Source organism: Salmo salar, chromosome ssa26, assembly GCF_905237065.1.
Source record: "Salmo salar chromosome ssa26, Ssal_v3.1, whole genome shotgun sequence".
NCBI classification, from domain to species: domain Eukaryota; kingdom Metazoa; phylum Chordata; class Actinopteri; order Salmoniformes; family Salmonidae; genus Salmo; species Salmo salar.
Window position 1 is genome coordinate 49,026,218 of NC_059467.1, and position 23,506 is coordinate 49,049,723.

Sequence of the window (23,506 nt, forward strand, 5' to 3'; positions counted from 1 at the left end):
TAGCGTTACCCCCTCAGCACCGTAGCGTCACCCCTCAGAACCGTAGCGTTACCCCCTCAGCACCGTAGCGTTACCCCCTCAGAACCGTAGCGTTACCCCCTCAGAACCGTGGCGTTACCCCTCAGAACCGTGGCGTCACCCCCTCAGAACCGTGGCGTCACCCCCTCAGAACCGTAGCGTCACCCCCTCAGCACCGTGGCGTCACCCCCTCAGAACCGTAGCGTCACCCCTCAGAACCGTAGCGTCACCCCTCAGCACCGTAGCGTCACCCCCTCAGAACCGTGGCGTTACCCCCTCAGCACCGTAGCGCATATTCCTCAGAACCGTAGCGTTACCCCCTCAGAACCGTGGCGTCACCCCTCAGCACCGTGGCGTTACCCCTCAGCACCGTGGCGTCATATTTCAGAACCGTGGCGTTACCCCTCAGAACCGTAGCGTTACCCCTCAGAACCGTAGCGTTACCCCTCAGAACCGTAGCGTTACCCCTCAGAACCGTAGCGTTACCCCTCAGAACCGTAGCGTCACCCCTCAGAACCGTAGCGTCACCCCCTCAGCACCGTAGCGTTACCCCCTCAGAACCGTAGCGTTACCCCCTCAGAACCGTAGCGTTACCCCCTCAGAACCGTGGCGTTACCCCCTCAGAACCGTGGCGTTACCCCCTCAGCACCGTAGCGTCACCCGTCAGAACCGTAGTGTCACCCCTCAGAACCGTAGCGTCACCCCTCAGAACCGTAGCGTTACCCCCTCAGAACCGTGGCGTTACCCCCTCAGCACCGTAGCGTTACCCCTCAGCACCGTAGTGTTACCCCTCAGCACCGTAGTGTTACCCCTCAGCACCGTAGCGTTACCCCTCAGCACCGTAGCGTTACCCCTCAGCACCGTGGCGTTACCCCTCAGCACCGTAGCGTTACCCCTCAGCACCGTGGCGTTACCCCTCAGCACCGTAGCGTTACCCCTCAGCACCGTAGCGTTACCCCTCAGCACCGTGGCGTTACCCCTCAGCACCGTGGCGTTACCCCTCAGAACCGTAGCGTTACCCCTCAGAACCGTAGCGTTACCCCTCAGAACCGTGGCGTTACCCCTCAGCACCGTAGCGTTACCCCCTCAGCACCGTGGCGTTACCCCCTCAGCACCGTGGCGTTACCCCTCAGCACCGTAGCGTTACCCCTCAGCACCGTAGCGTTACCCCTCAGCACCGTGGCGTTACCCCTCAGCACCGTAGCGTCATTTCAGCACCGTAGCGTTACCCCTCAGCACCGTAGCGTTACCCCTCAGCACCGTAGCGTTACCCCTCAGCACCGTAGCGTTACCCCTCAGCACCGTAGCGTCACCCCTCAGCACCGTAGCGTTACCCCTCAGCACCGTAGCGTTACCCCTCAGCACCGTAGCGTCACCCCTCAGCACCGTAGCGTCACCCCTCACCACCGTAGCGTTACCCCCTCAGCAACCGTAGCGTTACCCCTCACAACCGTGGCGTTACCCCTCAGCACCGTGGCGTTACCCCTCAGCACCGTAGCGTTACCCCTCAGCACCGTAGCGTTACCCCTCAGCACCGTGGCGTTACCCCTCAGCACCGTGGCGTTACCCCTCAGCACCGTGGCGTCACCCCTCAGCACCGTAGCGTCACCCCTCAGCACCGTAGCGTCACCCCTCAGCACCGTGGCGTCACCCCTCAGCACCGTAGCGTCACCCCTCAGAACCGTGGCGTCACCCCCTCACAACCGTAGCGTTACCCCCTCACAACCGTAGCGTTACCCCCTCACAACCGTAGCGTTACCCCCTCAGCACCGTAGCGTTACCCCCTCAGCACCGTAGCGTTACCCCCTCAGCACCGTAGCGTTACCCCCTCAGCACCGTAGCGTTTACATTTTACATTTAAGTCAGTTAGCAGACGCTCTTATCCAGAGCGACTTACAAATTGGTGCATTCACCTTATAATATCCAGTGGAACAACCACTTTACAATAGTGCATCTAAATCTTTTAAGGGGGGGTTAGAAGGATTACTTTATCCTATCCCAGGTATTCCTTAAAGAGGTGGGGTTTCAGGTGTCTCGGGAAGGTGGTGATTGACTCCGCTGTCCTGGTGTCGTGAGGGAGCTTGTTCCACCATTGGGGTGCCAGAGCAGCGAACAGTTTTGACTGGGCTGAGCGGGAACTGTGCTTCCTCAGAGGTAGGGAGGCGAGCAGGCCAGAGGTGGATGAACGCAGTGCCCTTGTTTGGGTGTAGGGGCTGATCAGAGCCTGAAGGTACGGAGGTGCCGTTCCCCTCACAGCTCCATAGGCAAGCACCATGGTCTTGTAGCGGATGCGAGCTTCGACTGGAAGCCAGTGGAGAGAGCGGAGGAGCGGGGTGACGTGAGAGAACTTGGGAAGGTTGAACACCAGACGGGCTGCGGCGTTCTGGATGAGTTGTCCTCCATTTCCGCTCGGCTGCCCGGAGCCCTGTTCTGTGAGCTCGCAATGAGTCGTCGAGCCACGGAGCAGGAGGGGAGGACCGAGCCGGCCTGGAGGATAGGGGACAGAGGAAATCAAAGGATGCAGAGAGGGAGGAGAGGAGGGTTGAGGAGGCAGGATCAGGAGATAGGTTGGAGAAGGTTTGAGCAGAGGGAAGAGATGATAGGATGGAAGAGGAGAGAGTAGCGGGAGAGAGAGAGCGAAGGTTGGGACGGCGCAATACCATCCGAGTAGGGGCAGAGTGAGAAGTGTTGGATGAGAGCGAGAGGGAAAAGGATACAAGGTAGTGGTCGGAGACTTGGAGGGGAGTTGCAATGAGATTAGTGGAAGAACAGCATCTAGTAAAGATGAGGTCAAGCGTATTGCCTGCCTTGTGAGTAGGGGGGAAGGTGAGAGGGTGAGGTCAAAAGAGGAGAGGAGTGGAAAGAAGGAGGCAGAGAGGAATGAGTCAAAGGTAGACGTGGGGAGGTTAAAGTCACCCAGAACTGTGAGAGGTGAGCCATCCTCAGGAAAGGAACTTATCAAGGCGTCAAGCTCATTGATGAACTCTCCAAGGGAACCTGGAGGGCGATAAATGATAAGGATGTTAAGCTTGAAAGGGTTGGTAACTGTGACAGCATGGAATTCAAATGAGGAGATAGACAGATGGGTCAGGGGAGAACGAGAGAATGTCCACTTGGGAGAGATGAGGATTCCAGTGCCACCACCCCGCTGGCTCGATGCTCTAGGGGTATGCGAGAACACGTAGGCAGACGAGGAGAGAGCAGTAGGAGTACTAGTGTTATCTGTGCTAATCCATGTTTCCGTCAGCGCCAGGAAGTCTAGGGACTGGAGGGTAGCATAGGCTGAGATGAACTCAGCCTTGTTGGCCGCAGACCGGCAGTTCCAGAGGCTGCCGGAGACCTGGAACTCCACATGGGTCGTGCGCGCTGGGACCACCAGGTTAGAGTGGCAGCGGCCACGCGGTGTGGAGCGTTTGTATGGCCTGTGCATAGGGGAGAGAACAGGGATAGACAGACACATAGTAGACAAGCTACAGAAGAGGCTACACTAATGCAAAGGAGATTGGAATGACAAGTGGACTACACGTCTCGAATGTTCAGAAAGTTAAGCTTACGTTGCAAAAATCTTATTGACTAAAATGACGAAAATGATACAGTACTGCTGGCTGGTGGAGTAGGCTAGCTAGCAGTGGCTGCGTTGTTGACTTTGAACGTGTAGCTGGCTAGGTAACCTCGATAGTTTCAGTACTACACCTTGTCATGATACAAAGCAACTTTGTAGCTAGCTAGCTAGCTAACATAACACTAATCAAGACGTTCCTTGTAATGTATTTCGTTTCTACAATGCTGCTCGTCGGTAATAGTTGGCTGGGTTAGGAAAAATGGCGTCGCGGGGGACGGAAATAGCTGGCTAGCTAACCTCGGTAATTACTAAACTACGCAATTATCAAGCTATGACAAAGACAACTAAGTAGCTAGCTAGCTAACACTGCACTAGTCAAATCGTTCCGTTGTAAAGTATTAGTATCTACAGCGCTGCTAGTCGGTAACGGTTGGCTAGCTAGCAGTGGGTTAATGATGACTAGGTGTGTTGACTAAGTCTGGCGCCGCGTCGCGGCTGGCTAGCTCAACTCGATAATTACTCAAACTACACAATTATCTTAGATACAGAGACAGCAAAGACAACTATGTAGCGTTACCCCCTCAGCACCGTAGCGTTACCCCTCAGAACCGTAGCGTTACCCCTCAGCACCGTAGCGTCACCCCTCAGCACCGTAGTGTTACCCCTCAGCACCGTGGCGTTACCCCTCAGAACCGTGGCGTTACCCCTCAGAACCGTGGCGTTACCCCCTCAGAACCGTAGCGTTACCCCTCAGAACCGTAGCGTTACCCCTCAGAACCGTAGCGTTACCCCTCAGAACCGTAGCGTTACCCCTCAGAACCGTAGCGTTACCCCCTCAGAACCGTAGCGTTACCCCTCAGAACCGTAGCGTTACCCCTCAGAACCGTAGCGTTACCCCTCAGAACCGTAGCGTTACCCCTCAGAACCGTAGCGTTACCCCTCAGAACCGTGGCGTTACCCCCTCAGCACCGTGGCGTCACCCCTCAGCACCGTGGCGTTACCCCTCAGAACCGTGGCGTTACCCCTCAGAACCGTGGCGTTACCCCTCAGAACCGTAGCGTTACCCCTCAGAACCGTGGCGTTACCCCTCAGAACCGTCCCAGAACCGTGGCGTTACCCCTCAGAACCGTAGCGTTACCCCTCAGAACCGTGTGTTACCCCTCAGCACCGTGCGTTACCCCTCAGCACCGTAGCGTTACCCCCTCAACACCGTGGCGTTACCCCTCAGAACTGTAGTGTTACCCCTCAGAACCGTAGCGTTACCCCTCTCAGCACCGTAGCGTCACCCCTCAGAACCGTGGCGTTACCCCTCAGAACCGTAGCGTTACCCCTCAGAACCGTAGCGTTACCCCTCAGCACCGTAGCGTTACTACCCCTCAGCACCGTAGCGTTACCCCCTCAGCACCGTAGTGTTACCCCCTCAGCACCGTAGTGTTACCCCCTCAGCACCGTAGTGTTACCCCTCAGAACCGTGGCGTTACCCCTCAGAACCGTGGCGTTACCCCCCTCAGCACCGTAGTGTTACCCCTCAGCACCGTAGCGTCACCCCTCAGCACCGTAGCGTCACCCCTCAGCACCGTAGGCGTCACCCCTCAGCACCGTAGCGTCACCCCTCAGCACCGTAGCGTCACCCCTCAGCACCGTAGCGTCACCCCTCAGCACCGTAGCGTCACCCCTCAGCACCGTAGCGTCACCCCTCAGAACCGTAGCGTCACCCCCTCAGAACTTTAGCGTCACCCCCTCAGCACCGTAGTGTTACCCCCTCAGCACCGTAGCGTTACCCCTCAGAACCGTAGCGTTACCCCCTCAGCACCGTAGTGTTACCCCTCAGCACCGTAGCGTCACCCCTCAGCACCGTAGCGTCACCCCTCAGCACCGTAGCGTCACCCCTCAGCACCGTAGCGTCACCCCTCAGCACCGTAGCGTCACCCCTCAGCACCGTAGCGTCACCCCTCAGCACCGTAGCGTCACCCCTCAGAACCGTGGCGTCACCCCTCAGAACTTTAGCGTCACCCCCTCAGAACCGTAGCGTCACCCCCTCAGAACCGTAGCGTTACCCCCTCAGCACCGTAGCGTTACCCCCTCAGCACCGTAGCGTTACCCCCTCAGCACCGTGGCGTTACCCCCTCAGCACCGTGGCGTTACCCCCTCAGCACCGTAGCGTTACCCCTCAGCACCGTAGCGTCACCCCTCAGCACCGTAGCGTCACCCCTCAGCACCGTGGCGTCACCCCTCAGCACCGTAGCGTCACCCCTCAGCACCGTAGCGTTACCCCTCAGAACCGTGGCGTTACCCCTCAGAACCGTGGCGTCACCCCTCAGAACCGTGGCGTCACCCCTCAGAACCGCGTGCACCCCTCAGCACCGTGCGTCCCCCCCTCAGAACCGTGGCGTTACCCCCCTCAGAACCGTAACGTTACCCCTCAGCACCGTAGCGTTACCCCCTCAGCACCGTGGCGTTACCCCCTCAGCACCGTGGCGTTACCCCCTCAGCACCGTGGCGTTACCCCCTCAGCACCGTGGCGTTACCCCCTCAGCACCGTAGCGTTACCCCCTCAGCACCGTAGCGTCACCCCTCAGCACCGTGGCGTCACCCCTCAGCACCGTGGCGTCACCCCTCAGCACCGTAGCGTCACCCCTCAGAACCGTAGCGTCACCCCTCAGAACCGTAGCGTCCCCCCTCAGAACTTTAGCGTTACCCCCTCACCTCGTCCCCTCAGCCGGTAGCGTCACCCCTCAGCACCGTGGCGTTACCCCCTCAGCACTCGTCGTTACCCCCCTCAGCACCGTGGCGTTACCCCTCAGCACCGTAGCGTTACCCCTCAGCACCGTGGCGTTACCCCTCAGCACCGTGGCGTCACCCCTCAGCACCGTAGGCGTCACCCCTCAGCACCGTGGCGTCACCCCTCAGCACCGTAGCGTCACCCCTCAGCACCGTGGCGTCACCCCTCAGCACCGTAGCGTCACCCCTCAGCACCGTGGCGTCACCCCTCAGCACCGTAGCGTCACCCCTCAGAACCGTGGCGTTACCCCTCAGAACCGTAGCGTCACCCCTCAGCACCGTAGCGTCACCCCTCAGCACCGTAGCGTCACCCCTCAGAACCGTAGCGTTACCCCCTCAGAACCGTAACGTTACCCCTCAGCACCGTAGCGTTACCCCCTCAGCACCGTGGCGTTACCCCCTCAGCACCGTAGCGTTACCCCCTCAGCACCGTAGCGTTACCCCCTCAGCACCGTAGCGTTACCCCCTCAGCACCGTAGCGTTACCCCCTCAGCACCGTAGCGTTACCCCCTCAGAACCGTAGCGTTACCCCTCAGCACCGTAGCGTTACCCCTCAGCACCGTAGCGTTACCCCTCAGCACCGTAGCGTTACCCCCTCAGCACCGTGGCGTTACCCCCTCAGCACCGTAGCGTCACCCCTCAGCACCGTAGCGTCACCCCTCAGCACCGTGCGTCACCCCTCAGCACCGTAGCGTCACCCCTCAGAACCGTGGCGTCACCCCCTCAGAACTTTAGCGTTACCCCCTCAGAACCGTGGCGTTACCCCCTCAGAACCGTAGGCGTTACCCCCTCAGCACCGTGGCGTTACCCCTCAGCACCGTGGCGTTACCCCCTCAGCACCGTGGCGTTACCCCCTCAGCACCGTGGCGTTACCCCCTCAGCACCGTAGCGTTACCCCTCAGCACCGTAGCGTTACCCCTCAGCACCGTAGCGTTACCCCTCAGCACCGTAGCGTCACCCCTCAGCACCGTAGCGTCACCCCTCAGCACCGTAGCGTCACCCCTCAGCACCGTGGCGTCACCCCTCAGCACCGTAGCGTCACCCCTCAGCACCGTAGGCGTCACCCCTCAGAACCGTAGCGTCACCCCTCAGAACCGTGGCGTCACCCCTCAGAACCGTAGCGTTACCCCTCAGCACCGTGGCGTTACCCCCTCAGCACCGTAGCGTTACCCCCTCAGCACCGTAGCGTTACCCCTCAGCACCGTGGCGTTACCCCCTCAGCACCGTGGCGTTACCCCCTCAGCACCGTAGCGTTACCCCCTCAGCACCGTAGCGTTACCCCCTCAGAACCGTGGCGTTACCCCTCAGCACCGTGGCGTCATATTTCAGAACCGTAGCGTTACCCCTCAGAACCGTGGCGTTACCCCCTCAGCACCGTAGCGTTACCCGCTCAGCACCGTGGCGTCACCCCTCAGAACCGTAGCGTCACCCCTCAGAACCGTAGCGTCACCCCTCAGAACCGTGGCGTCACCCCTCAGCACCGTGGCGTTACCCCCTCAGCACCGTAGCGTTACCCCCTCAGCACCGTAGCGTTACCCCTCAGCACCGTAGCGTTACCCCCTCAGCACCGTAGCGTTGCCCCTCAGCACCGTAGCGTTACCCCTCAGCACCGTAGCGTTACCCCTCAGCACCGTAGCGTTACCCCTCAGCACCGTAGCGTTACCCCCTCAGCACCGTAGCGTTACCCCCTCAGCACCGTAGCGTTACCCCCTCAGAACCGTAGCGTTACCCCCTCAGAACCGTAGCGTTACCCCTCAGAACCGTAGCGTTACCCCCTCAGAACCGTAGCGTTACCCCCTCAGAACCGTAGCGTTACCCCTCAGCACCGTAGCGTTACCCCTCAGAACCGTAGTGTTACATCTGAGAGGGACAGAATTCTGGCGGGGGGCAGTAGGGAAGAAAAAAATAATTCTGAAATGAAATGTATGCATTCACTATTGTAAGTCGCTCTGGATAAGAGCGTCTGCTAAATGACTAAAATGTAAATGTAAAATGTAAGTCTAATTCCCAAATGGTACCCTATTCCCTATATAGTGCACTACTTTGGATTGGATTGATTTTTGTATTCCATGTGTATGTTGTGGTTTTCAGGCGGGAACTATCTGAACTTTAACCTATAAGAAACGCTCGTTTTGCGTTTTATGATGCAAACTGTTTTGCTACGGCGTGCCCTAATGAACACGACCCATGTTCTCCATCTTTCTCTTGTTATGTTGTGGTTTTTAGGAGTCATAGGTCGTAACCGCCCCCCCTATCAGCCATGAGCAGCAAACCCCAACCCCCTCTGATGAAGAAGCACAGCCAGACAGATCTGGTGAGCCGGCTGAAGACCAGGAAGATACTGGGCGTCGGAGGAGAGGACGATGACGGTGAGATACACAGGTCAAAGGTCAGTAGTATGCAGGCACACACACAGATTCTACAGGGCATTCAGAAAGTATTCACACCCCCTTTTCTTTTCCCACATTTTGTTTTGTTACTGCCTGAATTTAAAGTGGATCAAATGTATATTTTTGGGGGTCACTGGCCTACACACACAATGAAAAGCTGAAATGCCTAAATAACTTCAGGAGTAAAAATATGCTTGACAAGTCACATAATAAGTTGCATGGACTAACACTATGCAATACTAGTGTTTTAACATGACTACCTTATCTCTGTACCCCACACATACAATTATCTGGTCCCTCAGTGAGCAGTGAATTTCCAACACAGTTTCAACCACAAAGACCAAGGAGGTTTTCCAATGCATCTTAAAGAATGGCACCTATTGGTAGATGGGTAAAAAAAGCAGACATTAAATATCCATTTGAGCATGGTGAAGTTATTAATTACACTTTTTAGATGGTGTATCAATATGCCCAGTCACTACAAATATACAGGCGTCCTTCTTAACTCAGTTGCTGGAGAGGAAGGAAACTGCTCAGGTATTTCAACATGAAGCCAATGGTGACTTTAAAACAGTTACAGAGTTTAATGGCTGTGATAGGAGAAAACTGAGGATGGATCAATAACATTGTAGTTACTCCACAATACTAACCTAAATGACAGAATGAAAAGAAGGAAGCCTGTACAGAATAAATATATTCCAAAACATACATCCTGTTGTTTTGGAACAAGGCACTAAAGTAATACTGCAAAAAAATGTGGCAAAGAAATTAACTTTTTGTTCTGAATAAAAAGTGTTATGTTTGTGGAAAATCCAATATAACACATTACTGAGTACCACTCTCCATATTTTCAAGCATAGTGGTGGCTGCATCTTGTTATGGGCATGCTTTTCGTTAAGGACTGGGGAGTTTTTCAGGATAAATAAGAAGACTATGAATGTTCCTGAGTGACCAAATTACAGTTTTCACCTAAATCTACTTGAAAATCTACAATAAGATCTGAAAATGGTTGTCTAGCAATGATCAACAACCAATTTGACAGAGCTTGAAGAATTTTTAAAAAGAATAATGGGCAAATGTTGCACAATCCACGAGACTTAGCCAAAAGGCTCACAGCTTTAATCGCTGCCAAAGGTGCTTCTAAAATAAATGTGCAAAAAAAATTTCAAAACGTGTTCACTTTGTCATTATGGGGTATTGTGTGTAGATGAGTAAAATTTTTTTTTAAAGTATTATATTTTAAATTCAGGCTGTAACACAACAACATGTGAAATAAGTCCAGTGGTGTGATTACTTTCTGAAGGCACAGCATACATTTTATTTTCTTTAAAAACCACTTACTACGATAAGAATGTGTCAATAGAAAAACTCAACGTGTTTTTGTTGTCTCATATACCCGATAGGTGCAGTGAAATGTTGTTTCACAGGGTCAGCCATAGTAGCACGGCACCCCTGGAGCAAATAAGGGTTAAGTGCCTTGCTCAAGGACACATCGAAAAAAAATCACTTTGTCGGCTCGGGTATTCAAACCAGCGACGTTTCAGTAACTGGCGCAACGTTCTAACCGCTAGGCTACCTGCCTACTTACATGCTGACCAAACCGCACGCGCCCGTGCGTCCAAGTTGATTTTGTTCACCCACACCAGAAGAGATCAGGACACGTAGGTTGAAATATCAAAACAAACTCTCAACCAATTATTAATTTGGGGACAGGTCAAAAAGCATTAAACATTTATGGCAATTTAGCTAGCTAGCTAGCTTGCTGTTGCCAGCTAATTTGTCCTGGGATATAAATGTTGGGTTGTTATTTTACCTGAAATCCACAAGGTCCTCTACTCCGACAATAAATTCACAGATAAAATGGTCAACCAAATGAGTTTCTCGTCATCTCTCCTCCTTCCTTCAGGCTTCTTCTTCTTTGGACTTTATATGGCGGTTGGCAACCAACTTTACAGCATTACTACAACCAACTTTACAGCATTACTACAACCAACTTTACAGCATTACTACAACCAACTTTACAGCATAACTACAACCAACTTTACAGCATTACTACAACCAACTTTACAGCATTACTACAACCAACTTTACAGCATTACTACAACCAACTTTACAGCATTACTACAACCAACTTTACAGCATTACTACAACCAACTTTACAGCATTACTACAACCAACCCAGAGTGAGGACCTCAGTTCATCTGTCAATCACCCACATGGGTATATGCTCCTAAAAACCAATGAGGAGATGGGAGAGGCCGGACTTGCAGCGCGTTGAGCGTCACAAATAGAACCAATTACTATTTTAGTGCCTGGCCACGCAGATGCTCGCGAGCAGTGTGGGTGCAATGATTTGAATAACATGGGTACATTTATTTTGCAACGCGAGCGGTGTGGTCAGCATGTTAGAGTCATAGCAGACATGGAGACTTGGTATAGAATTCAATCCAGGGGCCTTGTTTGTAGAGACAGCCTTTGAAAGTGAATTTGATACAGTGGACACAGCAGACACAGCAGATGGCAACCTGGTACAGAATTGAACTGGCTCTCTGTGTACAGAGATGGCCTTTGATCAGGCATCCAACACCTGACTCCATGTCACCTCACCTCTATTGCTGCACGTACATACACTCTCTCTCTGTGTTTTTCTACATCTGTCTCTCTCTCTGTCCTCTCTTTCTCTGTTTATCTCCATCTCTCTCTCTCTCTCTCTCTCTCTCTCTCTCTCTCTCTCTCTTCTCTCTCTCTCTCTCTCTCTCTCTCTCTCTCTCTCTCTCTCTCTCTCTCTCTCTCTCTCTCTCTCTACATAGGCGTACAGAGGCCCATTATCAGCAACCATCACTCCTGTGTTCCAATGGCACGTTGTTTTAGCTAATCCAAGTTTATAATTTTAAAAGGCTAATTGACCATTAGAAAACCCTTTTGCAAATATGTTAGCACAGCTGAAAACTGTTGTTCTGATTAAAGAAGCAATAAAACTGGCCTTCTTTAGGCTAGTTCAGTATCTGGAGCATCAGCATTTGTGGGTTCGATTACAGGCTCAAAATGGCCAGAAACAAAGACCTTTCTTCTGAAACTCGTCAGTCTATTCTTGTTCTGAGAAACTAAGGCAATTCCATGCGAGAAATTGCCAAAAAACTGAAGATCTCGTACAACGCTGTGTACTACTCCCTTCACAGAACAGCGCAAACTGCCTCTAGCCAGAATAGAAAGAGTGGGAGGCCCCGGTGCACAACTGAGCAAGAGGACAAGTACATTAGTGTCTAGTTTGAGAAACTGACGCATCACAAGTCCTCAACTGGCAGCTTCATTAAATAATACCCGCAAAACACCAGTCTCAACGTCAACAGTGAAAAGGCGACTCCGGGATGCTGGCCTTCTAGGCAGAGTTCCTCTGTCCAGTGTCTGTTTTCTTTTGCCCATCTTAATCTTTTCTTTTTATTGGCTAGTCTGAGATATGGCTTTTTCTTTGCAACTCTGCCGAGAAGGCCAGCTTCCCGGAGTCACCTCTTCACTGTTGACGTTGAGACTGGTGTTTTGCGGGTACTATTTAATGAAGCTGCCAGTTGAGGCCTTACAAGTGGATTCAGCACCACGGACAGAGATCAGAATTCCTGCGATTTGACAGAGGAAAAACTAAACGCAATAAGACGTCTTTTAAATAACTTGATGTTCGTGAACAGGCTTCCGACAGTCACTGACACACCTTTCATGCAATGGGTGTCGCACATAATGAGTCCGAAACTCTTCACAGATGCTGGACAAACAGAATGTACCATTTTATGAATGAAAAAGGGGAATGTCTGACTGTTTTGCTGCTAGTGATGTTTTAATAAAACATTTGTGATGAACATAAGGATACTGCGTGGGCCTGCGCTGGCTAAACCAATGACGTAACTAACCCGGTTACCGCTAAGACCAGCTGGGGTCGTTCTTAAATATCTCTAGTTGCTCTGACTGAAATACACTGCTCAAAAAAATAAAGGGAACACTTAAACAACACAATGTAACTCCAAGTCAATCAAACTTCTGTGAAATCAAACTGTCCACTTAGGAAGCAACACTGATTGACAATAAATTTCACATGCTGTTGTGCAAATGGAATAGACAACAGGTGGAAATTATAGGCAATTAGCAAGACACTCCCAATAAAGGAGTGGTTCGGCAGGTGGGGACCACAGACCACTTCTCAGTTCCTATGCTTCCTGGCTGATGTTTTGGTTACTTTTGAATGCTGGCGGTGCTTTCACACTAGTGGTAGCATGAGACGGAGTCTACAACCCACACAAGTGGCTCAGGTAGTGCAGTTCATCCAGGATGGCACATCAATGCGAGCTGTGGCAAGAAGGTTTGCTGTGTCTGTCAGCGTAGTGTCCAGAGCATGGAGGCGCTACCAGGAGACAGGCCAGTACATCAGGAGACGTGGAGGAGGCCGTAGGAGGGCAACAACCCAGCAGCAGGACCGCTACCTCCGCCTTTGTGCAAGGAGGAGCAGGAGAAGCACTGCCAGAGCCCTGCAAAATGACCTCCAGCAGGCCACAAATGTGCATGTGTCTGCTCAAACGGTCAGAAACACTCCATGAGGGTGGTATGAGGGCCCGACGTCCACAGGTGGGGGTTGTGCTTACAGCCCAACACCGTGCAGGACGTTTGGCATTTGCCAGAGAACACCAAGGTTGGCAAATTCACCACTGGCGCCCTGTGCTCTTCACAGATGAAAGCAGGTTCACACTGAGCACATGATAGACGTGACAGAGTCTGGAGACACCGTGGAGAATGTTCTGCTGCCTGCAACATCCTCCAGCATGACCGGTTTGGCGGTGGGTCAGTCATGGTGTGGGGTGGCATTTCTTTGGGGGGGCCGCACAGCCCTCCATGTGCTCGCCAGAGGTAGCCTGACTGCCATTAGGTGCCGAGATGAGATCCTCAGACCCCTTGTGAGACCATATGCTGGTGCGGTTGGCCCTGGGTTCCTCCTAATGCAAGACAATGCTAGACCTCATGTGGCTGGAGTGTGTCAGCAGTTCCTGCAAGAGGAAGGCATTGATGCTATGGACTGGCCCGCCCATTCCCCAGACCTGAATCCAATTGAGCACATCTGGGACATCATGTCTCGCTCCATCCACCAACGTCACGTTGCACCACAGACTTTCCAGGAGTTGGCGGATGCTTTAGTCCAGGTCTGGGAGGAGATCCCTCAGGAGACCATCCACCACCTCATCAGGAGCATGCCCAGGCGTTGTAGGGAGATCATACAGGCACGTGGAGGCCACACACACTACTGAGCCTCATTTTGACTTGTTTTAAGGACATTACATCAAAGTTGGATCAGCCTGTAGTGTGGTTTTCCACTTTAATTTTGAGTGTGACTCCAAATCCAGACCTCCATGGGTTGATAAATTGGATTTCCATTGATTATTTTTGTGTGATTTTCTTGTCAGCACATTCAACTATGTAAAGAAAAAAGTATTTAATAAGATTATTTCTTTCATTCAGATCTAGGATGTGTTGTTTAAGTGTTCCCTTTATTTTTTTGAGCAGTATATATAGATATTTTTAGGAGATATCTCACATATTTCTACCTGTCCCACCTCAGCGGAAGAAAGCTGATATTAGACAGATGAATTTCCGAACCTGGGGTAAAGGCTGGAAAATGCAACTGCGGCAGTTTTTTTTTACACGATGAAATTGCAAACTAACGTGCGCTTGACACTTGCGCCTCCTTCGCTCCAGAGGAAAATAGAACCCGGAGTGTTAAAGACCAGGTAGCCAAGGCAACCATGTTGCCTGTCACAGTCAACTCTCTACTCTCAATCATACGTGCTGAAAACGTGTGCTGATGACGTGACGTTGTTTTCCAGATAGTCTGTTTCACTTGTCAGAATCCATCAGTCACCCAGATAGGCCTACAATACATTCATTCACCCAGATAGGTCTACAATACATTCATTCACCCAGATAGGTCTACAATACATTTATTCACCCAGATAGGCCTACAATACATTTATTCACCCAGATAGGCCTACAATATATTTAGTCACCCAGATAGGTCTACAATATATTTAGTCACCCAGATAGGCCTACAATATATTTAGTCACCCAGATAGGCCTACAATATATTAAGTCACCCAGATAGGCCTACAATATATTTAGTCGCCCAGATAGGCCTACAATATATTTAGTCGCCCAGATAGGCCTACAATATATTTAGTCACCCAGATAGGCCTACAATACATTAAGTCGCCCAGATAGGCCTACAATATATTTAGTCAACCAGATAGGCCTACAATACATTCTTTCACCCAGATAGGCCTACAATATATTTAGTCGCCCAGATAGGCCTACAATATATTTAGTTGCCCAGATAGGCCTACAATATATTTAGTCACCCAGATAGGCCTACAATACATTAAGTCGCCCAGATAGTCCTACAATATATTTAGTCAACCAGATAGGCCTACAATACATTCTTTCACCCAGATAGGCCTACAATATATTAAGTCACCCAGATAGGCCTACAATATATTTAGTCACCCAGATAGGCCTACAATACATTAAGTCGCCCAGATAGGCCTACAATACATTCTTTCACCCAGATAGGCCTACAATATATTAAGTCACCCAGATAGGCCTACAATATATTAAGTCGCCCAGATAGGCCTACAATATATTAAGTCGCCCAGATAGGCCTACAATACATGCATTGACTTTGGGGACATGTTTACATTCACTTAAGGAATCACATGTGTTTTGACATGCTGTAGTTCTCTCTGTCTGAGAGCTGGAGATGTTCTTGGCTCTTATTTCAAGCCAAAACATCTGTTTCCTTCTATTTTGTGAGAGATGGGGCCCTTTTCAACACAAACTATTTCATTTTCTCACCCTTCCAAGTCACAAGGCTGTATCACAACCGGCTGTGATTGGGAGTCCCATGGGGCGGCACACAATTGGTCCAGCGTCGTCCTGGTTTGGCCGGTGTAGTCCGTCATTCTAAATAAGAATTTGTTCTTGACTGACTTGCCAAGTTAAATAAAGGTTAAATAAAACAAATGTGGTATTATACTTTGCTGCAAACCTCATTGTAAATAAATACATATCTAACGGGAGTGTGAACATGTCCGCAAAGCCAAACACCTCTTGAGTTTATAGTTTTTACTGTTTGTGTCACTTCCTGTTCACTATTTTCTCTCTCAGCCTCACAACCTATTGTGAGGATATCATGTCAATCCTGGTCCGTCCGACTACTGTGTCTGAATCTCTTCACGTGGCTCTTGAGAAAGACTCTGACCCTGATATCAGAGTTTTATATCAGGCACCAAATCTGGAAATAAACATTATGGAGGAAATGGGAGGAGAAGATTGACTAAAGAAGAGATTTAGCCCAGTCAGATAGAGATGCATGCTGGGGGTTTTGGACCTGGCCTTCAATAGTGTTGGTACATCCATTGTGAACTTATACATTAATGACATGTACCCATTGATTCTTAAAGAACATAACTTTTATAATTGCCTCATCAGCCTAGTTCAACCCAAAATACAAGCTTGTTTTACTCCAATGTTGGTAGACAAAGTTAATGTAAACAAACGCTGTATAGACTCAAAACATGGTTAAAACGATCAGGTTAGTCCCTGCATCCATAGCTCGGGTCTATGAATTTGAGAGTGGGTACATTTCTCCAGCCCCATCCCTCAGCTTCTTACCGAAACAGTACACTTTGTTATTGTTTCAACTGCAGATGGGCCCTTTTAAAGGGTAGAGCAGACCAGGGGACGAATAAAACAGGAACCATGCCATGGTCGGAGGGGACCTGTATCAGGTCTATTAGATTGTACCGTGGTCGGAGGGGACCTGTATCAGGTCTATTAGATTGTACCGTGGTCGGAGGGGACCTGTATCAGGTCTATTAGATTGTACCGTGGTCGGAGGGGACCTGTATCAGGTCTATTAGATTGTACCGTGTTCTGGAGGGGACCTGTATCAGGTCTATTAGATTGTCGGGTCGAGGGGACCTTTCAGGTATTAGATTGTACCGTGGTCGGAGGGGACCTGTATCAGGTCTATTAGATTGTACCGTGGTCGGAGGGGACCTGGTCATAGGCCCACCCACTGGGGAGCCAGGCCCAATCAATCAATCAAATGTATTTATAAAGCCCTTCTTATTTCAGCAGATGTCACAAAGCGCTATACAGAAACCCAGCCTAAAACCCCAAACATCAATTCAGATGTAGAAGCATGGTGGCTAGGATAAAATCTCTAGAAAGGCCAAAACCTAGGAAGAAACCTAGAGAGGAACCAGGCTCTATACATTCATGTACATACTACCTCCATTGGGCTGACCAACCAGTGTTCCCGCACATTGGCTAACCGGGCTATCTGCATTGTGTCCCACCCACCACCCGCCAACCCCTCTTTTTACGCTACTGCTACTCTCTGTTCATCATATATGCATAGTCACTTTAACCATATCTACATGTACATACTACCTCAATCAGCCCGACTAACCGGTGTCTGTATGTAGCCTCGCTACTTCTATAGCCTCGCTACTGTATATAGCCTGTCTTTTTACTGTTGTTTTATTTCTTTACCTACCTATTGTTCACCTAATACCTTTTTTGCACTATTGGTTAGAGCCTGTAAGTAAGCATTTCACTGTAAGGTCTACACTTGTTGTATTCAGTGCACGTGACAAATAAACTTTGATTTGATTTGAGGGGTGGCCAGTCCTCTTCTGACTGTGCCTGGTGGATATTATAACAGAACATGGCCAAGATGTTCAAACGTTCATAGCGGACCAGCAGGGTCAAATAATAATAATCACAGTGGTTGTCGAGGGTGCAACAGGTCAGCACCTCAGGAGTAAATGTCAGTTGGCTTTTCATAGCCGATCATTCAGAGTTAGAGACAGCAGGTGTGGTAGAGAGAGAGAGAGCGAGTAAAAATCATCAGGTCTGGGACAAGGTAGCACTTCCTGTGAACAGGTCAGGGATCCACAGCCGCAGGCAGAACAGTTGAAACTGGAGCAGCAGCACAACCAGGTGGACTGGGGACAGCAAGGAGTCATCATGTCAGGTAGTCCTGAGGCATGGTCCTAGGGCTCAGGTCCTCCGGGAGGGGAGGGAGAGAATCAGAATTAGCCCAGCCAATCAGAATTCGTTTTTCCCCACAAAAGGGTTTTATTACAGACAGTAATACTCCACAGTTTCATCAGCCGTCTGGGTGGCTGGTCTCAGACGATCCCACAGGTGAAGAAGCTGGATGTGGAGGTTCTGGGTTGGCGTGGTTACACGTGGTCTGAGGTTGTGAGGCCAGTTGAACATATTGTCAAATTCTCTAAAATGATGTTGGAGGCAGTTTATGGTAGAGAAATGAACATTAAATTCTCTGGCAACAGCTCTGATGGACATTCCTGCAGTCACCATGCCAGCTATCTAAACTTGTAGTAAACATTGTCTAACAGCTCTGGTGGACATACCTACAGTCACCATGCCAGCTATCTAAACTTGTAGTAAACATTGTCTAACAGCTCTGGTGGACATTCCTACAGTCAGCATGCCAGCTATCTAAACTTGTAGTAAACATTGTCTAACAGCTCTGGTGGACATTCCTGCAGTCAGCATGCCAATTGCACACTCCATCAAAACTTGAGACATCTGTGGCATTGTGTTGCGTCACAAAACTGCACATTTTAGAGGGTGGCCTTTTATTGTCCCCAGCACAAAGTGCACCTGTGTAATGATCATGCTGTTTAATCAGCTTCCTGATATGCCACACCTGTCAGGTGAGGGATTATTTTGGGAAAGGAGAAATGCTCACTAACAGGGATGTAGAGAATCTTTTTGTGCGTATGAAACATTTCTGGGATCTTTTTATTTCAGCTCATGACACCAACACTTTATGTTTAACTGTTGGAGGAGACCTGTACCAGGTGTATTAGATTGTACCACTGTTGGAGGAGACCTGTACCAGGTGTATTAGATTGTACCACTGTTGGGGGGGGACCTGTACCAGGTGTATTAGATTGTACCACTGTTGGGGGGGACCTGTACCAGGTGTATTAGATTGTACCACTGTTGGGGGGGACCTGTACCAGGTGTATTAGATTGTACCACTGTTGGGGGGGACCTGTACCAGGTGTATTAGATTGTACCACTGTTGGGGGGGACCTGTACCAGGTGTATTAGATTGTACCACTGTTGGGGGGGGACCTGTACCAGGTGTATTAGATTGTACCACTGTTGGGGGGGACCTGTACCAGGTGTATTAGATTGTACCACTGTTGGGGGGGGACCTGTACCAGGTGTATTAGATTGTACCACTGTTGGGGGGGGACCTGTACCAGGTGTATTAGATTGTACCACTGTTGGGGGGGACCTGTACCAGGTGTATTAGATTGTACCACTGTTGGGGGGGACCTGTACCAGGTGTATTAGATTGTACCACTGTTGGGGGGGGGGGGGACCTGTACCAGGTGTATTAGATTGTACCAGGGGTGGAGGGAACCCTGGGTTCCTGAGTGGCGCAGCTTTCTAAGGCACTGCACTGCATCTCAATGCAAGAGGCGTCACTACAGTCCCTGGTTCCAATACTCTGTTACTCTGTCTGTGTTACTCTGTTACTGTCTGTGTTACTCTATTACTCTGCCTGTGTTACTCTGTTACTCTGCCTGTGTTTCTGTGTTACCCTGTTACTCTGCCTGTGTTACCCTGTTACTCTGCCTGTGTTACCCTGTTACTCTGCCTGTGTTACCCTGTTACTCTGCCTGTGTTACCTTGTTACCCTGTTACTCTGCCTGTGTTACCCTGTTACTCTGCCTGTGTTTCCCTGTTACTCTGCCTGTGTTACCCTGTTACTCTGCCTGTGTTACCCTGTTACTCTGCCTGTGTTACCCTGTTACTCTGCCTGTGTTTCTCTGTTACTCTGCCTGTGTTACCCTGTTACTCTGCCTGTGTTACCCTGTTACTCTGCCTGTGTTACCCTGTTACTCTGCCTGTGTTACCCTGTTACTCTGCCTGTGTTACCCTGTTACTCTGCCTGTGTTACCCTGTTACTCTGCCTGTGTTACCTTGTTACTCTGCCTGTGTTACCCTGTTACTCTGCCTGTGTTACCCTGTTACTCTGCCTGTGTTACCCTGTTACTCTGCCTGTGTTACGTTACCCTGTTACTCTGCCTGTGTTACCCGTCCTGCCTGTGTTACCCTGTTACTCTGCCTGTGTTACCCTGTTACTCTGCCTGTGTTACCCTGTTACTCTGCCTGTGTTACCCTGTTACTCTGCCTGTGTTACCTGTGTTACCCTGTTACTCTGCCTGTGTTACCCTGTTACTCTGCCTGTGTTACCCTGTTACTCTGCCTGTGTTACCCTGTTACTCTGCCTGTGTTACCCTGTTACTCTGCCTGTGTTACTCTGCCTGTGTTACCCTGTTACTCTGCCTGTGTTACCCTGTTACTCTGCCTGTGTTACCCTGTTACTCTGCCTGTGTTACCCTGTTACTCTGCCTGTGTTACCCTGTTACTCTGCCTGTGTTACCCTGTTACTCTGCCTGTGTTACTGTCTCTGTTACTCTGCCTGTGTTACTGTCTCTGTTACTCTGCCTGTGTTACTGTCTCTGTTACTCTGCCTGTGTTACTCTGTCTCTGTTACTCTGTTATGCTGTTATTCTGCCTGTGTTACTCTGCCTGGGTTAGTCTGTTACTCTGCCTGTGTTACTTTGTCTGTGTTACTCTGTTACTTTGTCTGTGTTACTCTGTCTGTGTATGTGTTACTCTGTCTCTGTCTCTCCAGCTGAACCCTGACCCTTACTAGCTGGATTTTTAACCCTGTTGATGTGAGCTGAAAGGGATACTGAATAGTGAAGAGATGAATAACAATAATATTACTGTTTGCTGCAGTGTAAGGCAAATCCATCAATCAATGTATGTTTGTATAGCACTTTCAACTGATACAGTTGTCACTAAGTGCTTGACTTTGGGCTTATGAGTCCCTTTGCTTGTAGAATGGTTAAATGGTTTATTAAATCAAGATGTATTGAATTGAGATGTATTGTGTTTTCTATTTATCTTACAGATCAGTCAGATGCTGGGAAATCAGATGAGGTTTGGCGTACGAGAGCCAATAGGCCTCAGGTAAGACCAGAGATTGTATATAACAAACATCTTAGAGTAAGATTCCTGATCTACTGTAGTCAATAGGCCTGAGGTCAGATCAGAGACTGTATGTATCAAACATCTCTGAGTAAGAGTCCTGATCTACTGTAGTCAATAGGCCTGAGGTCAGATCAGAGACTACATTCTCTGACAATAGGCCTGAGGTAGACGACTGTATGTATCAAACATCTCTGAGTTAGAGTCCTGATATAGGACCCCCCCCCGCCTCTGAAGTGTATTGATCACAGTGTTATAGTCTAAGGTAATGAAGTGTATAGTGGTATAGTCTAAGGTAATGAAGTGTACAGTGGTATAGTCTAAGGTAATGAAGTGTACAGTGTTATAGTCTAAGGTAATGAAGTGTATAGTGTTATAGTCTAAGGTAATGAAGTGTATAGTGTTATAGTCTAAGGTAATGAAGTGTATAGTGGTATAGTCTAAGGTAATGAAGTGTATTGATCATAGTGGTATAGTCTAAGGCAGGGGTGGGCAAACCTTTTGGCTCAAGGGCCACATTGACTTTTTGAAACCAATTGAAAGGCCACATACTATATGTATATATGACAAAACATGTGAAGCCTTTATTCATTTTCACATGGACACGTAACTACTAGTGTACTGTAGGGGTACATACGCTTGCTGAACAATTCTACCCGTGTACCATCTCTACCTTTGTTTTTTGTGAACAAATTATTCACAAAATGGACATCATTTATAACATCACAGACAGTCAAACACAGATCCTGCATCTCTACCCTTGTAAAGTACAATCAAACTGACAGTCACAATATGCAAACTTAAAAATATATATATATATTATATGACTGGAGACATGACAAATGTAACAGCAGATGTGTTTTATATATAGTGAAACATGGTAAGAGCATCCGTTTAATTTGGAATGGTCTGTTTCTGAAAGCATATTAAGGAACAATTCTCATCTCCATCGTGAGCCATAGTTACAGTTATCCAATCACCTCAGCCCAAATCTGACTGATTTTAGTTATGACCTGTATCCAAGTGCATTGTTGGATAATTCTCACTGCATAACCATCACCATGAAAAAACATTAACATTACCCCAGTCACAGTTATTCAAGTCTTAGGTGACCAGACCCATTGTTCACATTATCTTGGCAAGGGCATCAAAGTCTGCTGTCATCTTTGATGTAGAGATTCTCAAAACAGCTGACAAGTGGTCATTTGTTCAATTTGACCTGTGACGGGATTTGTTGTAATTCATGACTGAAAACTTCTGTTGAAACACACAAATGTGGACCTGAATAAAACAAACATCCTTTGGGCTTTTTAATGTTTGGAAACATTGTTTAATTCAGTGAGCCATAGAACTGGTCTATTGCTGCTGTTTTGAACTTCTTCAAAGCACTGTCTCGTTGGGTGTCGATGAGCCTGTGTGTCAAGCAAAGCATCAAAACAGGACTAAGATTTAATCATACAACACCGTCTCCGACGCTCGGCGGATGTGGCAGGGCTATTTCAGACTACAAAGGGAAGCACAGCTGTGAGCTGCCCAGTGACACAAGCCTACCAGACAAGTGAAATTACTTCTGTGCCCGATTTGAGGAAAGTAACATTGAAGCATGCATGAGAGCATCAGCTGTTCCGGATGACTGTGTGATTATTCTCTCCGTAGCCGATGTAAGATCTTTAAACAGGTCAACATTCACAAGGCTGCGGGGCCAGACAGATTACCAGGACGTGAACTCCGAGCATGTGCTGACCAACTGGCAAGTGTCTTCATTGACATTTTCAACCTCTCCCTGTCTGAGTCTGTAATGCCAACATGTTTTAAGCAGACCACCATAGTCCCTGTGGCCAAAAACAGTAAGGTAACCTGCCTAAATGACTACCGACCCGTAGCACTCACGTCTGTAGCCACGAAGCGCTTTGAAAGGCTGGTCATGGCTCACATCAACACCATTATCCCAGAAACCCTAGACCCACTCCAATTTGCATACCGCCCCAACAGATCCACAGATGATGCAATCTCTATTGCGCTCCACACTGCCCTTTCCCACCTGGACAAAAGGAACACCTACGTGAGAATGCTATTCATTGACTACAGCTCAGCGTTCAACACCATAGTGCCCTCAAAGCTCATCACTAAGCTAAGGACCCTGGGACTAAACACCTCCCTCTGCAACTGGATCCTGGACTTCGCTGACGGGCCAACCCCAGGTGGCAAAGGTAGGTAACAACACATCTGCCACGCTGATCCTCAACACGGGGGCCCCTCAGGTGTGCGTGCTCAGTTCCCCTCCTGTACTCCCTGTTCACTCATGACTGCATGGCCAGGCACGACTCCAACACCATCATTAAGTTTGCCGATGGCACAACAGTGGTAGGCCTGATCACCGACAACGACGAGACAGCCTATAGGGAGGAGGTCAGAGACCTGGCCGTGTGGTGCCAGGACAACAACCTCTCTCTCAACGTGATCAAGACAAAGGAGATGATTGACGGGGCTGCAGTGGAGCAGGTTGAGAACTTCAAGTTCCATGTATCGTTGAGATTTGTCCAGATGGAATCGGTGTAGTGTGCATAGTGTTCACTGCTTACCGTACATCCTTCTACTCTTCAGTAGATTATAA

General features: G+C 49.5%; 1 protein-coding gene across 2 annotated transcripts in view; it reads left to right on the top strand.

Moving 5' to 3' along the window:
• LOC106587983 (tumor protein p53-inducible protein 11) overlaps positions 1-23,506 on the top strand; it is a 71,057-nt gene that overhangs the window by 22,614 nt on the left and 24,937 nt on the right. For both annotated transcript variants that reach the window (XM_045708332.1, XM_045708331.1), the window contains 2 exons: positions 8,588-8,750; positions 20,816-20,874. In XM_045708332.1, the coding sequence (XP_045564288.1) occupies positions 8,622-8,750; positions 20,816-20,874 (188 nt within the window). In that variant the 5' untranslated portion in view covers positions 8,588-8,621. The remainder of the gene's footprint in view (positions 1-8,587; positions 8,751-20,815; positions 20,875-23,506) is intronic.